This window comes from Hakea prostrata, chromosome 6, assembly GCF_041222555.1.
Source record: "Hakea prostrata isolate BN-2017 chromosome 6, UWA_Hpros_2, whole genome shotgun sequence".
Classification (NCBI taxonomy): Eukaryota; Viridiplantae; Streptophyta; class Magnoliopsida; order Proteales; family Proteaceae; genus Hakea; species Hakea prostrata.
In genome coordinates, this window is record NC_142605.1 from 36,644,434 (window position 1) to 36,661,064 (window position 16,631).

At 38.9% G+C, this 16,631-nt stretch overlaps 2 protein-coding genes and 1 pseudogene across 4 annotated transcripts; 1 reads left to right on the forward strand and 2 right to left on the reverse strand.

Annotated features, from left to right (window-relative positions):
• Window positions 1-219: 219 nt before the first annotated feature.
• On the reverse strand, window positions 220-7,007 carry LOC149013782 (uncharacterized). 3 transcript variants are annotated; one of them, XM_089157942.1, is made up of 5 exons: window positions 6,825-7,007; window positions 6,515-6,688; window positions 3,014-3,275; window positions 1,319-1,386; window positions 220-626 (listed from the first exon to the last, which is right to left on the reverse strand). In XM_089157942.1, exons 2-5 carry the CDS (start codon window positions 6,647-6,649, stop codon window positions 378-380), a joined length of 714 nt encoding a protein of 237 aa, XP_089014068.1. In that variant the 5' UTR covers window positions 6,650-6,688; window positions 6,825-7,007; the 3' UTR covers window positions 220-377. The 3 variants fall into 3 exon arrangements, with proteins under 3 accessions (XP_089014068.1, XP_089014067.1, XP_089014066.1); XM_089157941.1 differs by having other exon boundaries at window positions 6,515-6,717; XM_089157940.1 differs by having other exon boundaries at window positions 6,515-7,007.
• A 3,226-nt stretch (window positions 7,008-10,233) lies between these two features.
• On the forward strand, window positions 10,234-11,967 carry LOC149013783 (uncharacterized). The gene is made up of 3 exons (XM_089157749.1): window positions 10,234-11,073; window positions 11,168-11,710; window positions 11,812-11,967. The coding sequence occupies exons 1-3, from the start codon at window positions 10,234-10,236 to the stop codon at window positions 11,965-11,967; spliced, it is 1,539 nt and encodes a 512-aa protein (XP_089013875.1).
• Window positions 11,968-12,613: 646 nt separating this feature from the next.
• Window positions 12,614-15,642, reverse strand: LOC149013784 (putative receptor-like protein kinase At5g24010 pseudogene; annotated as a pseudogene).
• Between the last annotated feature and the right edge of the window lie 989 nt (window positions 15,643-16,631).

The following is a 16,631-nucleotide window of genomic DNA, read 5'->3' on the forward strand; positions in this document are numbered from 1 at the left end:
AGCCAGAAGGTCAATACCATTCGTGCTGCCGCAGCATTTGGTGGAGGAGATTTTCATGGCAAAAGGCCTCTACCGAGACGAGGACAGATAAAGTACAGGATAGCAGCCAATGCATTCCAGTCAATCATTTCTGCATTTACAGCCACTTCCCATCGTTCAGTTTCCAATCACCAATCCCATTTATGCGAAACCAGAAGCATCAGAATGTAACATAAACAGTTTAGTGAATTTCTAATGTAATTTGAATTGAATGTCTCAGTTTCAACAAACAAGATTTCAGTAGGGAAACAATCAAATTTTAGAGAGTTCAGTTGAATCACATAGCAGCAAATGATGCCACAGAAGCAATCTTTCCATGCATTACACCATGAAATCTATCAAAGTTGTTCCATCGGTTGTTTCCGTTGTTGGTGGGTGCCTTCGTCATGGTTCTCTAGTTCATTATCCAATGGCTTGTTGCCTATAGAAGAAACAAAGTTTCTGAACCAACCAGCTTGGAATCTGGGAGTGCCTCTATTGGAATTGCTCGGGGAATCTGGATTAACTGGAGCATTAGAACCGATACCAGCCAGGAATCGGTATGCCACTTTGCTGGCAGTTACTATCTCCGTCTTGGCTTGTCTCAACTGTAACCATACAAAAAACAATTAGAGAAGCTGGAAGATGAAATGATTGACATGGCAACAGTATTAATGATTCATCATGGCATCACTTGCATCTAATCTACCAAGCCATATTCACACCCAATTCAACCTCGAACATGAACCAAGTAGCATGGAATGATTTATATAACATTAAGGAGCCACCATGTCATGTCTTGCATTTAAACCAATCAGAAGTCATATTTATAACCCATTCAGCTTTTAAGACTTGAACCAGCAAAGTCCTCAAACTGTTGTTGACTATGTTCATTTCCTATGAAACCCTAAATTGTTCAATCATCACCCTGAAGAGGAACTTGACTAATGGTTTTATTCCCTTCGAAGTCCAACCACTTGGGAGAACTTCAAAATCAACGAAATATTAAAGGAGTTATTCATATGTGGAATTGCAACACATGGAAGGCTACAGGCCTGACATAGATAAGGTCACCATATGAGTCCCGCAGTATGAGGACCACATATTGTGTGGACAGTCTAGTTCCACAGTGCAGCTTCCACATGTAAATGGGCATGAAACTCATACATTGCACAAGCTGAATTCCATGGCAGACAAAGCAAACAGAGTGGGCCACAAATGTATCCAAGCAAAAGAAAGAAATCAAACAGCAGACTTGCACACAGCTTTATCAACCAATAAAGAGAGGGAAGCATCTAACTCGTAATGCAGTGTTTCCAGCAACTTCCATGGCAGTATCACCAGCATGTGCAAACCGATTAACCCAACCTGTAAAAGGCAAAAACTATAACATAAGAACATGCTCTATTTATAAAAGACAGATATTATAAGCATCACATACACTATCATATATGTTGACTAATTATCTAACAATGACAAAAATCTTAAAGATAGATAAGTCTTTAAGGAATTGCAGTTGATAAAATTATCTAGGCCAAAGAGATACTTTCAGATTAAGCAAACCATGGAAAACTACCAAGATGATCTGAAGGATATCCTCTTGGGCATACTTTACTGCCACATAAACAAAATTCACCTAACAGCCTACCATGTCACAAAAGAAATTTACTCATCATTTATACAAAAAATGCACTCATCCATATGTCAGCACATAGACACATCCCCAGTAGTTGTCTTGCTGCCTAGGTAATCGAAGGTATTGAACAGGGTAAAAGATCAAGACAGCCAAACAACCAAGGCTAACATAGGTTTTTAAAGCTAAGTTTAAGGCTTCACATCAGGCGAATTAAGGGTTCATTTCATTTCTAAGCTTATGAAAAATGGCCAGAAATTCATGAGGTCATATCATTTCCATGGTGGAACAACAATTTGGGTCAAAGTTGCTATATGTAACAGAGTTTCACACTTATCAAATTCAGCGGTTGATATCATCATGCATTCTGAGACTAAAATAAAATAGCACTAAATTGCCTCTATTGTGTCTCTATTTGTTGGCATGTTTATGTAATCATTAAGAACCTTCAATCTAAGGCATCCCTTAAAAGTCTAACCACAGTTCATGGTGCCCAAGGTAAGCACGATATTTTAGGTAGAATTGCCAGAGTCCAGATATGTTTTTGCACATTCCGAGGACACTTCCTTCATCTTCTGGCCCAAGGCAGTCATAAATATATGAAACTACTTATACCAGGTATCAGGCCTGCCTTGGCCACTATGTCTCACTTGTCAATTAATCCATCAAAAAAAATGCTTCATCTGAAAATACTAGACCTGTGTACCACGGGTTCCCCCTGGTAAATGCCCAGTTGACTCGTTTGCAACTACTGTAAGCCTAATGTGCCACTAGACCAGTATTACATCCATCAAAAAATCAGCATATCCACTTAAGATCTTTCTTGTGTGGCGTGTTAGTACATCCCTTCCTTTAGAGGTTGGGTATTGGCACAACAGTTTGCTCCATTCTGATCAAGTGGTTATGGTTTCGAGTCTAGACTCTGCAAAAGCAGGGGCAAGGCTGCATAAAATATGACCCCCCCCCCTCGAACCTCTCAGTGGTAGGAGCCTCTTGCACCGAGTATTCCATTTGTTAGATCCCTCACGTGACCTCTCAGGGATCCCATCATCCATTATAAGGTCATTATAAATAATTCTCCATATCTATAAACTTTTATCTATTGCCAGTACTATCAGTCAGTCCTCAGGATAGAACTCAGTGCCAGCACTTCCATCTTTTAGTATGTGATCATTTACTCTTAATGGACCATAAGCCTGAATCAATGAGAATCAGTCCTCAATCTTTCCTTTCTACTTTCACATTTGAATATGAGCCATGAAAATGACTAGATAACTTTGATGATCAAGGGACATCAGTAGTTTATGCTTACTCAACAAAGACTTGTATAAAACTCAAGACAACAAGAGGGAAAAAAGTTACCTGGAAGTTTTGGAACACCAAGCTTTTCACAGAACTCATCACAAAAGTGATTACAGTTTTTTGCTAATAGGTCATATGACTTTCCAGGCCACTCTCTGCTGAGTTCCCGCAGAATCTGGTTCACCTTCGAGACAGGATAATCTGTTTTCCCCAGGATAATACATTCACGATATGTATACAATGGGTTTTTACTAGGAGGACAGCTAAAAACACCTGATCCATTTTCACAAAACCCAAATGACCATTCCTCATCCCCATAAACCTGCATATGAAATTGCCATTTTTGTTTAAGAAAAACAGCACATAAAGCCTAAGGTATCAACACAGAGAAATTTCTAACTCTTAACTATCAAAAAAATAATAATACAACAATGATAAGAAAATCATGTTTCATTTAGAAATAACATAGAAATTACTATAAGGTAAATGAAGAAGACAAATGCCTATGTTTATGTATATCAATATAATCTGAAACTTTAAAGTTGGAGAAGAATCAAATTGACAGAATTAGGTAAATGAAACCAAATCATCAACCAAACACATCGTATGCTAACAATGAATAGGGGAAGAAGGCACTAAATGGCCAATATGAACCCACCATACTACAGTAAAGAGCCCAGAGGAGTCTAGAGCAGCAGCTGTGCACACTAGAAGGATAAAAGAGAAATAATTCATAATGAAATTTGGGAATGGTTTCTCTGATCTGTTTAGTCTAGAGGTATGTCTGGACTACAAAAATAAACGCTGCCACTAGGCAAGTTAGAAAGGGCAGAAATTTTATCCTTAGGAGGCACAACGCAAGGTCCCAGATCACAAGTCAGGTTTCAGACCAAATAGAGCTAACCAAATGGCAAAACAAAGTAATGAAAATTTAAGGACCATGGAGAGAGAACACAGCAACTTCAGCCACCCGTAAAAATTATTAGGTTCTTCTTTGAAACAAACCAGGTGCAAGATGACTCATTGATTGATGTACAATGCAGACCATCAATTTTGGGTCCCCTTTCCCGCTCTTTTTAGCTAGCAGATTCTATGTCCCTCTAGGAGAAGAACTTAGGAGGAAATGGTTTGACTGCATATTTAGCCTTGTCAAGATCGCATTTCACCATCTTTTTTCGATTTTTTTTTTATTTTTTTTTTTTTTTTGTTAAATTACAATTGATCTTTTTGCAAGAGAGAACACAGATCACTGAGAAGATGCATGCCACCTAGGAGTTGCAATTTCAAAGATGAGCTGCCAATTAAACATGACCAGCACACAGAATTACAAGGTTAAGGTCTGTAAAAGTATGGCAGACCAAAAATATGACAGCTATTGAAGTTAAAGGATAACTCTTTCTTTTTTTCTTTCTTTTTTTTTTTTTTTTTTTTTTTTTTTTTTGGGGGGGGGGGGGGGGTTCAAGAAAAGGATAATTCATATAACATGTAAGTTGGCGCTTACAAATGCTTCAGAATTCAGATGCAGTTGAGCATTTGGCATGGAAACATATTCATAGAAGATATCCTTAGGCAAGAGAACCACTAAGGATAATAGGCACAAATTGTATATGATTAAATGATAATCTGCTCAAACCTGTATGCATTGCGGATACTTTGGAAATCCAAGTAACAACAACAACAATAAGCCCTAAACACTGCCTTACCAACCCAGTCACCACTCAGACTTATTTGGAACTCTCTCCCCCCTATCCTTTCCTTTCCCCATGATAGAGTTATTTGGATCCCCTCTTCTTCCAAAATATTCACCACTCAGACCGCTTGGAATTTGTTTCGTTCTCCCTCCCCTCCCCCTCTTTGGCCCCCATTGGTTTGGTTCAAAGGTCATATCCCTCGCCACTCTCTTACCCTTTGGAGAGCCCTAAACACTGCCTTACCAACTCGGCATTCCTGCTACCCGCCACATCCCCGTGAACCTAAATTGCATTCTTTCCGGAATAGCCCCGAGGACATCGAACACTTGTTTTCTCTTGCCCTTTCTCCAGTGCTCTTTGGAGAAAAGCCCTTAACTTCATTTGGCCGCCACGCGATCATTTGGGTTCATTAGGGACTGGTCTTGGGTTTTGAGTAACTCTCGGTACCTCTATTTGTGACCGAATAGGCGGGCTTGTTTTGGGGCCTCGACCCCACGTGGTGGGAGCGAAACCCGGCGCGGACTTCTAAATCCCGATCCATTGATGCTATTTGGAATGCTATTTATTTTGATGTATCCTCTAAAATTCGCTTTCCCTCCCCCGGTTGTTGACTCCCCAAGGAAGACTCATTGTTGTTGCCTGGGGCCTCAACTCCCAAACCATCCTTCCCCTTGATCCTTTTCCTGAGGATCTTTCTTTGTATTTGTCTTGTCTTTAATTGATTAATTATTCATCCAAAAAAAAACAACAACAATAAGCTTTGTCCCAACTAAATGGGATCGGCTACATGGATTCTTGCTTTCCAATCAGTTCTATTTGAGGTCATGCTAGATACAAAGACTAAGCTATGCGTATCCTTTCTCCTTTCTCTTAAGGTTATCTTCGATCTACCCGCTCTTTTACTTCCTTCAATCTGGATTATATCACTTCTCCATATAAGGGCATTTATAGGTCTTCGGAATTCCAAATAAATGCTTGCATAAATTCCCAACAAGATATAACAAAACAACCATATCAGGACAAAAGTTGAATGCTAACCCAACTAATGCATGATGAAAACTAGGGAGGAGAGCCAATTGAAAAATATAGCAGAAGAGGGGGTTTACATTGGCGGATTACACAAGTATTCTCTCGAGAATGGATAACCATTAGACCATAGGCTCACCGAAGGCTGTCTGACATTTTGTTCCACATATCAGTCTATAAATTCATAGCACTCTAGTCTAAGGCAATACGATGAGGGGAATTCAAATCTTTCTCTTAACGTATCCCTTCTTGTTCCTCAATCTTTGGAGAATGCAGCATTATTATTCTTATTTAAATTTTTTTGTGTGTACGAACATTTCTTGGAAGCAGATAAGTTTTAAATCTTAATGCAGGGTATCAATTTTGAAGTTCAAGCTGAAATAGGAACCTGGCTGTTAAATGCCTTGTAGAGGTTACTAAGGCTTTAATTTTTCATAATTTAATGCAAAATTGCTGAGCTGCTGTTGGTTTGAGACTTGGTTCAAACTTGATGAAGTGCAAGGGTGGTCTCTTTTTTTTTTTTTTTTTTTTTTTTGCAACTTGGGCTTACACATTCTCAACTTCAAATTCTTAGATATACCAATGGTTTTTGATGAAACGACAACTTTCAGAATCTACAAATCCTTCCATGATAAAACAATCAAAAAGAACAATTTTTCACTAAGTGGGTACTATTCGAAACAACTAAAGTCAAAAACCTAGATTCGCTTACAGGAAACGAAATTGCATCAATCCTCAAAAAAAATACAAATAAAACGTACGCTAGAACCTAACAGTTTTCGCATGAGAAGATCTAGTTTCCGACCCACAGGAGCAAACATTCAAAAAGTAAAAAAGAACTCACCTGAACAGCGCTATGGAAGATCCCTCCCAAACCTATACGGTCTTTGAAGATCTTGTTGATTTGTGTTATGGTGTTATTCGTCTTATCAGAACCACTATTTGTCACATCGTAGACATGAAGAATTACATCCGTCATCTTCAGACCCAGTCAGTGCTTCTCTCTGTAATTCTTCCCCTGAGATTTAATTTTCGAATACCCAAAACCTATAAAATCTCCCTAATGTTACAAACTTACAACATCTAAATCACTCCAAACTCCAATAAACACGATTAAAAAAAAACGAAATAAAGATTTCTACGAAAAGCAACACCTTTTCAACCCCTCTTCTCCTCCACTGCCGCTTTTGGAGCAATCTCCGTTTACTTTGCTTGATTGATAATTCGCAATTTGAGATGATAGATTCTCAATCTTATGAATTTTAGTTGAAAACATTTGAATTTCCTAAATTTCGGCTTCGGAAATGGAATCGGGCCTGGGAAATCGTGCTCTTGGCTTTTCGTATAAACTATTTTTCTTTAGAAGCTTTTCGAATAAATTACAAAAATGGCATATTCCAATCAACCCGATGATTTCTGTGGGTCAGAAGATCAAAGGGCCACACGAAGACACGTGGAAATCATCATTAGGGAGAGATAACCCGAAACATAACCCAGATATTTAACAATGTTTAATTTAGTTTAGAATGACTAAACAAGAACATAAGAACACCTGCTCTAACTTTTATTTAACGTTGCTTAACGACCTTTGAAATCTACCCCAGAAAAGAAAAGGACAAACAAAAACAAAACTATCATTTGAATTAAAAGAACACCTGAGTTCAGTTCAGGTGCACCTAAGCTTACCAATTCTTATCGCAATTAATCTCGAAAGTCATATTTTTACTAAAGTCTCTATTCTTCCTCACCTTCGATTAATCTTGAGGATTCAGAAAATTGCTTGAAGAGATATAGATTCCATCTACCACCAAAAAGTTGGCCCTTGACAAGTGTGCAGATTAAGAAATGAGATCCGCACAAGTGTGGGCTGTGATTGATCTTTTTACTGTATACTTGTTATATGTGACTGTAATTCAAGGCGCTCATAGTAAGATCTGAATCAAAACCTGTAATTGTTATTTCCCAGATTAACATGAATATGGCAGCTTGAATGATCAATGAAGAGACAGAAGGGAGAGAGTAAGAAATGGAAAACCTTCTTCCCAAGTTTGAAGATGTATCACCCATGTATATCATGTAAGTACACATGTCCCATATAATCTCACAGGTCAGGTGTCCCAAGACTTCTGAGCCTGAACTTTGTTCTTATAAGGGCTTAAGTGCACTTGCACTTGCCAGTATGACTTGCAATCCTTTTCAAGGCTTCTGGCTAAACAACCACTGATAAGTACTCAAGAGAATGAGATAGTTCTTCTGGCTAAAGCAACCAATGCCTGCCCTTCAGTTCCTGGGCTCCAGAAGGCAGAGACAAGTGGAGATCATATTCCCATGAAAATCCATGAAAATAGTAGAGACTTTGTCTACTTTTGACTACCCTGTTCCTGTTCTGGTAGGGTGAGAATGGAGTTTAGATCTTCTATTCTGACGGGTAGAAGTTTGTGCTTTTTTCATACTTGTGCATCACATATCAAGGAGTATGGATCACCTTGGAGTTAGGGGAGCACACATATTGCTTTATTAAGGCTTTTCCACTACGCAATATGTGCGGGACTCATGTAGGACCCCCAAAGCGTCTCATCTTTGAATTATTTTAACAGTTTCAGACTATGTACAATACATATTTTGTACGATAAGGAAGCAGATGTGCTCCTTCGATGGGGAGATGATCCAGCCAAACTCCATATTAAGAGACTGAGAGAGTCCATTAGGGGGTTTACCTCTGACTTTTTTTTTTTTTTGTCAAAATTTAGAAGTTGACCCCCTCGTGTCATGGAGAGATGTGAGGGGAGCACAAACCTCTACCCTAACAAGTACATAATCCCAACTCGTGAGAATAGATCTAGGCACGTTACACATGACTGTCATTACTTCTCAATTGTTGGTGGGCCCACGAGCCCATTGGGCTTGGCTGACAAAAATCCTATTAAGGTAGTTCTATGAGATGAATTTCAAGTTTGAATCATCTATTCACATTAAAAGATAAAATTTCAATCCACATGATTAGATGTTTAACACACGTCAAATCTAAAAACAAAATCCACATTTTTAAGAAATTTTTGAAAATGGACGAACTTCAAATCTTGTTTCTCACTTCCTAAAGAGGATGATCTTACTTTTATATTCAACACATGTCAAACATTCAACTCATAAATTTTCTTTTATCATCCTCTTATCCACTTTTTTCCCCCTTATATTTATTAGCATCCTCCTATTCACTTGATAAAAAGAGTATTAAAGGAACCCATTCCATTCATAATTCAAATCTAGAACTGTATTAAATTTGAATGCTTTATTTAGTTTCTAGTTCTTTACCAGGTTCACATCATCTACTGATTCCCACCCTTTACAATTCCCACCCAATACAATTTCCTACAATTCATATCTAGGATTGCGACTACATAGTAGTTAACTATCCAAGGGTTAGAATTAGAACCTAATTAAGAATTAAATCTAATAAACCCCTAAAATTAAACCTCAATAAAAGAAGAGAGACAAAATTAGGAGAAATTTTAGGAATTTATTAAATTCAATTCTTAGTTGAGTTTTAATTGTGATGAAATTGTAGAGAATGTGAATATGTTCTTTACGTTAATATATTGAAACGAATTAGAGGGATTGTATGCGTTAAGAATACCTAAAATCATATATCTTACTGCAAAAAAATAGATTGCTCATTTGTTTACGCCTTTCTCCTTCCCCACGTAGGAGAGTGAAAGACAATACCATGAGTCCAAATCTAGTGCCTTTCGTAAGGAGTCCAACTCCACTCTAAATCTATGGTAATTCCAAAATTTCATGGTCTACTTTCTATTCCTAAACATCTCTTACTAAAAATTAAATTTCCCTACCCTTCAATTGTCTTACCAAAGAAAATGAAGAATCTCTATCATATAGTCTTTCCCAGAAAAAAAGAAAGCTACTTTCATGACATGTACACATATATAGTACATCTGTAAATCAGTGTGGTTTGTGAATGTGAATCAGCATTTGGCAATTGCGTTCAAAACCAAGTTCTCTTACGTGTAGAATAACAAGGAAAAGTAATCAGCCCTGCTAGATTTCTGGGTTTCTATTTTCTTTTGGGAAAGGGTTTTGACTATTTAAAAGATCTTCGGTTAAGTATCTGGTATTACCTTGACTGGAAAACAGAAATAAAATAGATTATCCCTTTTTTATGGTAACACTAACAGATAAACTGGAATGGAACTGGTCAGAGATTTTAAATTATTTAATATTTTTGGGAGTGAATTTGTAGATATTTTACACTCCTTCCATGTCTCAGATTTTGGGCTTCTGGGTTTCTAAGCTCCATTGATTTGGAGGAAAAATGGGGTTTGAGAATTGAGAACTGAAGGGTCTGTGCTTCTCCTAAGCCTCGTTCTTTTTCCTCTCTCTCTAATCACAATGATTTGATAAATTCTCCTCTGAGATGGAAAACTTTCAATTCGATTGATTTTGTTTTTGGTCTGACCCTTCCAATTTTAATTCACTGAAACTCAGAGAGACCCAAAAATGAAAAAGATAAACTACTGTCATCAGATGAAAAGCTCCTTGGCCAACCCCATGGTTGTTTCCTCCCCTCATGCTGGAGCTCTCCCGAAGCTTATGTTTTGCTTGATAAGCTTCATCTGTGTTACCTACATTGTATTGCTCATCTCCGGACACGGAGATCTTCTGTGTTCGCTGCATCCTCTGTCCATTTCATCCAGAAATACTAACTCTACTCTTTTGGTTCCAAAGGAAAATCAGAATGCGACGGATTTCTATGTGGGTCACTTGGAGAACTCCACAATCTCCCCAAAAACTGAGCTCCAACTCAAACATATTGTATTTGGCATTGCAGCTTCAGAGAAATTATGGGAGCACAGGAAGAATTATATCAAGCTCTGGTGGAGACCCAAAGAAATGAGGGGAATTGTGTGGTTGGATAAACCAGTAAAAGTTCATCCGAACGAAGGGCTTCCACCTGTGAAGATATCAGGTGACACTTCGAAGTTCGCTTACAAGAACAAAGAGGGTCAGCGATCGGGTATTAGAATCTCGCGGATTGTGTCAGAGACACTGAGGCTGGGGATGGAAGATGTTAGATGGTTTGTGATGGGTGACGATGACACAGTGTTCGTAACAGAGAATCTGGTGAGGGTTTTGTCGAAATACGACCACAATCAGTTCTATTACATAGGAAGCTCGTCGGAGAGCCATTTGCAGAACATTTTCTTCTCATACAACATGGCTTACGGCGGTGGAGGTTTCGCCATTAGTTACCCATTAGCGAAAGAGCTGGAGAGAATGCAAGATAAGTGTATACAGAGGTACCCAACATTGTATGGCTCAGATGATCGAATTCAAGCTTGCATGGCTGAACTCGGTGTTCCCCTCACCAAGGAGGTCGGATTTCATCAGGTGGGTTTCTTTGGTTCTCTTTCTTAAATCTTTTGCTGTTGAACAGAACTTGCTAATGTGAATCGTTTTCTCTGTTGTCGTTTAATGGTTGCAGTTTGATGTTTATGGAAACTTGTATGGATTACTAGCATCACACCCAGTTACTCCATTAGTGTCTCTGCACCACCTTGATGTGGTGGAACCCATTTTCCCAAATATGACTCAAGTTGAGGCATTGCAGAAGTTGATGGTGCCGATGAAGCTGGACTCAGCAGGGCTGATCCAACAATCAATGTGCTACAGCAAAAAGAAAAGATGGTCGGTTTCTGTGTCTTGGGGATTTGCAGTTCAGATTACCAGAGGAAAACTCCCATCAAGGGAGATGGAAATGGTATCCAGAACTTTCTACAATTGGCACAGGAATGAAGATTTCAGAGGCTTCCCTTTCAACACCAAACCTGTTAGCCGAGACCCATGTCAGAAACCCTTTGTTTTTCACTTTTCTAAGGTCATTTCTGATCCTGATTCACAGCAGACAGTGACAGAGTATGTAAAACACCAGGTCCCTCACCCTGACTGCAAGTGGAAGATCCCTGATCCTTCCGCCATTAACAGGATTATAGTTTACAAAAGAGCTGATCCACATCTCTGGAACAAGGTAGAATGGGTTTTTAGTTAGTTTAGTCCAATTCTAAGTTTATTATATCTCAACGCGATTTTAACTTTGGAAACTGTCTTTGAAATACTGTTACTTTACAGTCGCCGAGGAGGAACTGTTGCAGAGTATTGCCTTTGGAGAACGAGGAAACAATGTCTATTGATGTGGGTGTATGCAGGGAAGGTGAGACCACTGAGGGTGTAAAAGAAGAAGAAAAGAAACAAGTAAAGAAACAAGTGAAGAATGGAAAAAGATAAACCAGGTTGAAGCCAAATGACTTGCGAACTTGAAGAAGAAGAAGGGTTTTAGTTATTTCTCTACTTTGTTCTTTCCTGTATTATAATTTTGGATTGATGCTAACGATCATATTGATCAGAAATAAGGGGGAGAAAGGATTGGTTTTAGTTATGGTTGACATAGGTAAAGGAATTTTTCCGTGGAGAAAAAGAGTGATATCATTGGTTTTACATAATTTAGTTTTTTTTTTTTAGTAGAGTTTTACATAATTTAGTTAATGACCAAAAAAAATGGGTTTGACTGCAATCAATGCATTAATCTGATATGGGACTCAACTTGATCACCTGATAATCAGGAGGAGCTAAGTCAGCTAACGAGTTTTTGGGTTTGAAGTCAAAATCGAAATGAAAAAAACCTGAGAATCCTGGAATAGTGGTGATATCTGAATGTACTCCGGAGGGATTCAAGGCTATGTTTGGTATGTAAAATGTAAAATCCGAATGTACTCTTGAGTGAGTCAATAATGCATTTTGAAACCTGAGTCTTCTCTTTCTCCTCTACTTAGGATGATGCCTTCTATATCTAGAAAGTAATCTAAGCACATATCTGATCTTGAAGTCCATTGCCAAAACTGGGTTTTTAACCATTTGGATTGGATTTCAGGTTATCTTTCATGGATACCACCCATCTCTCCCCTTGTTCAACAATTCTTGGTGGGGGCACTGCTCCACTAGTAGCTCTCAAATTGGAAATCAAGACAACTCTTCCCAAACAAGATTGTCAACTTTTTACTCATCATTTGGCTGGAGATTACTTGTTACCTCCTGCTACCTTCTCATCTCCATCATTATTATGAATGTTCTACCCAGAAAACAAAGAAAATACACCTAACCAAATTCCACTTGAGTTTTCATTCAAAGCAAGTAACAGACATCTCATTAATTCATACCCTTTCTGCATATTCATGTTTCTAAAATAGTAAAATTGTTCTAATTTTGGTACCAGCTTTTTATACAAGTATAATCAATCACAGAACAAGTGAGGGATTCACATCTAATCTTCAGGTAAACTGCAAGGAAGACGACACCTCACTTGGAGCAGATGTTCAGACAGTTATGATTCCGCAAAAGAAGCAAACCATGGCTTATCATTTATCAGATAGCATGAAACACTGAAGCTACTAGCTACCTTCATTACTGTCCCCTTCAACCCTCGCGTCGCTAGATGGTAAACTTAAAACCACAGAAGGCAATGGAAGCTGCCATTGATGAATACTACTATCCTCGTGAGGTTCATTCTTCACTGCAGTCTGCTGAAGCTGTAATGCATACTCCAAGTCCCAGAGCACATCACCCATTGTAGGCCTGTCAATACCAAAATCAGCCAAACATTTTGCTGCAGTCTCTTCAAATTTCTTCAAGGACTTGGTATTCATTTGACCAATGAGATGGGGGTCAATGATTTGCTCAAGCTGCCCTTTCTTCTGCAACTTCTTTGCCCATTCAGCTAAGTTTACCTGCTCTCTTGAAAGCAAAGGATCAATGGCTGGTCTGGCACAGAGTAATTCCAGAAGTAACACTCCAAATGAATAAACATCTGACTTATCTGTGAGTTGCTGGCTTCTGAAGTACTCTGGGTCCAGATACCCGAAGCTACCTTTAACAGTAGTACAAACATGACTTTCATCAACAGAGGGGCCAGATTTCGAAAGCCCGAAATCGGCAACCTTGGCAACATAATTCTCATCTAGTAGGACGTTGGTCGATTTCACATCTCGATGGATGATTACCTGGGCTAAACCTGTGTGAAGATAGTGAAGACCTCTAGCAGCACCAATGCATATCTCAAGCCTCTGAATCCAATTCAAAGGTGGCAACCCTGAACCATACAAGTGATTCTTCAATGGCCCTTTCTCCATATATTCATATACTAGTATCATCTCCGACAATTCATCGCAGTACCCAATCAGGGAAACTAGGTTTCTGTGGCGAATTTTCGACAACAGAGTGATCTCTGTCTGGAATTCAAAGAGGCCTTGCCTGGAGCCGGGAATAGAACGCTTCACTGCAACTTTCATGTTACCTCTAAGCACCCCTTTGTAGACCACACCAAATCCACCAGAGCCAATGACCAAATTCTTATGGAAATTGTTTGTCGATAACTGTATCTCTGCAAAAGGAATCTTCAAACCAAGGTTTATGTTCACTCGAGGAGATGCGTTGTCGTTACCTTCCGAGGCCTTGGTGTGAAACCAGGACCCAGTTTCAGAAAGCTTTGCTTCTTTTCTCTTCTTCTTCTGTCTCTGCTTTAGTACCACGACAGCAAACATCACAATGCACATACAAACCAGAGAAACGCCTCCAACCACTGAACACACCAGAATTGCAACGGTTTTGCTCTTGGGTCCTTTAGGCAAACTTGAAACCCCATCAATCTTCATGATCTCTACACCATTCAGAATCGCATTACTATCCTGATCAGATGGCGTAACGCTTATACGCATAAACCTGGAAGAATTGTCCATATCAACGACAAAATCAACATAGTAAGGAGCCATCGGCGTCTGAGATGTAAGAGTGGAGAGATCGAGCTCTCTGTAAGCTAAGTCGTTATTGATGTACACATCGAAGAGCCCAAGAGAACTAGCTATATCGCAGAAATGCATTCGAACCAGGTGAGTTCCAGAGCCAGAGGTCAGAGGAAATGCCCAAGTTATATTGGAATCCACCATTTTTCCACTCTTATTCATCTCTTGCGCTGTCAGATAAACACTCTCCGGAGCGATTTCTTTGCTGGTGAGTCCCTCTACGTCGTTCAAGGAAGCATCATTAGAAACATTCTTCGCTGCGTATTTCAAGACCAGAAAGTCCTCGTCAGGGATCCAAGTCCTCCATAGGGTGTCATTGAAAGGCGTGATTTTGGGACCGCCGACATTGATTCGGTGAACAGTCTCCAAAATACGCAATTGCAGACCTATGTACTCGTCGATTCCAGAAGGACGAACAAACCTTGGTGGCTTTGTTCCGCCATTAGAAATAAGGTCTTCAGGAGCAGAGAAGACTTCAATCGCGTTAACGAAACAAAAAAAAGATTTCCCAGCGGGCACAAACTTAATTTCGAGCTTTTTGTTTTGAATCATTAACATGTACTCCTTAAGCAGGGGAGAAGATACGTGGGTTTCGTCCCGAAAGCGAAACTCACTCGAAAGACTAGACCCAGGAACTGATACATGGAAAAAGGATAACCTAAGATCGTAATCTGGAGAAGAGAAAGGGAAGAAGTGGAGACGTACAACGTGTATGCCCTTCTCCTTGATATCGAATTTATAGCTGGAGACCCTTGTGAAAACTCTGGCTGTTTGATACAGAGGAAGTGAGCTTGAAGATTGGTTTGGGTCTGTGAGAGCCATGGTTGAGCGTGAAGAGAGGAAGGTAGAGTCATCCACAAAGTCTCTGCCTTCGACTGTGATGGTTGCTGTTGATCCGCAGTTGATGAGGTACTGGTCTGTTGGTGTGAAAGTAAGTGAAGGAAGATGAAGGGATGTGAATTGGAGAATCAAGAACAGAGCCAAGGAGAGAATCTGAAGCCTCTTGTTGTCCATTCTGAAGATTTATGTCCGTACCTCTGACTAAGTAGTTGAAGACGAAAAACTCAAATGCAGGAATTGGGATCCTCTGAGGTGTGACGACACTGGAGACTGGAAGACAAAGATGATGAAGAAGAACACTAGTGGAGTCAACCAGATCCCAGCCAAGATTGAATTTTCACACTTTTTTTTTTTTTTTTTTTTTTGTGTGGTAGAAATTGAATTTTCACACCAGTGGTGGACAATGTGGCATGGTCGTCCGTGGGCCTCAAGAAGGATTTCAGATTTTCACAAGATTTCTGTTGACCCACCACATCGATTTTTCAGTTTTGATTTTTCTGGTAGTTTCAGTGATTTGTGAATTAATCTTCTTTGGAAGATTGGGAACTTCAAAAGGTGCACAAATGGTTAGTGACGTTAGTCTGAATAACTCCTCTTGTAAAGAACTTTTATAAAAGATGCATGGTTTCTGAGTATTAACACGTTTTTGTTTCAAAACATAAACTTGTTTTTTATGCTCATTTTGGTTTCATCACAATTCTTTTAAACCAATCAAGATCTTTATTAGCCAAAAAGGTGTTCATAGAATCAAAATCCCTCCCAAAAGCTAACCAAATGCGGGGACAGAGAAAGGCGAGCTTGTTGAGAGGACCCAGAAAGGCAAAAAGCTCATAAAATGCAACTACAAAGATTGACTGGTCTTTAAAATACTCATGATTCAACAACCCTTTTGGGGATTTGCCCTCATACGCTATTTTGATTGACACACTTATTCAACACAAAAAATTAAAGAATACGATTTACTTTTAACATAGATGATAAATTAGGGTAGTGATCCTCACCATGCATGATACAATTTGGAACTCTCAGAAAAAATGTAAACAAAATAAATGGACTTACTTCAGAATAGTCACAATGCTGCATTTGATTGACTAGAAATTAATGAAATTTATAAAAAAATTTAAAAAAGTTATTTATCTATTTCCCATGAATTGAAAATCTTACAGAATTTGATTTGATAGGATTAGCACTTTTAAATTTTTGTCTCTATTAATATCATATTCTATCCATTGTTTGATCATAAATTCATTAGGATCT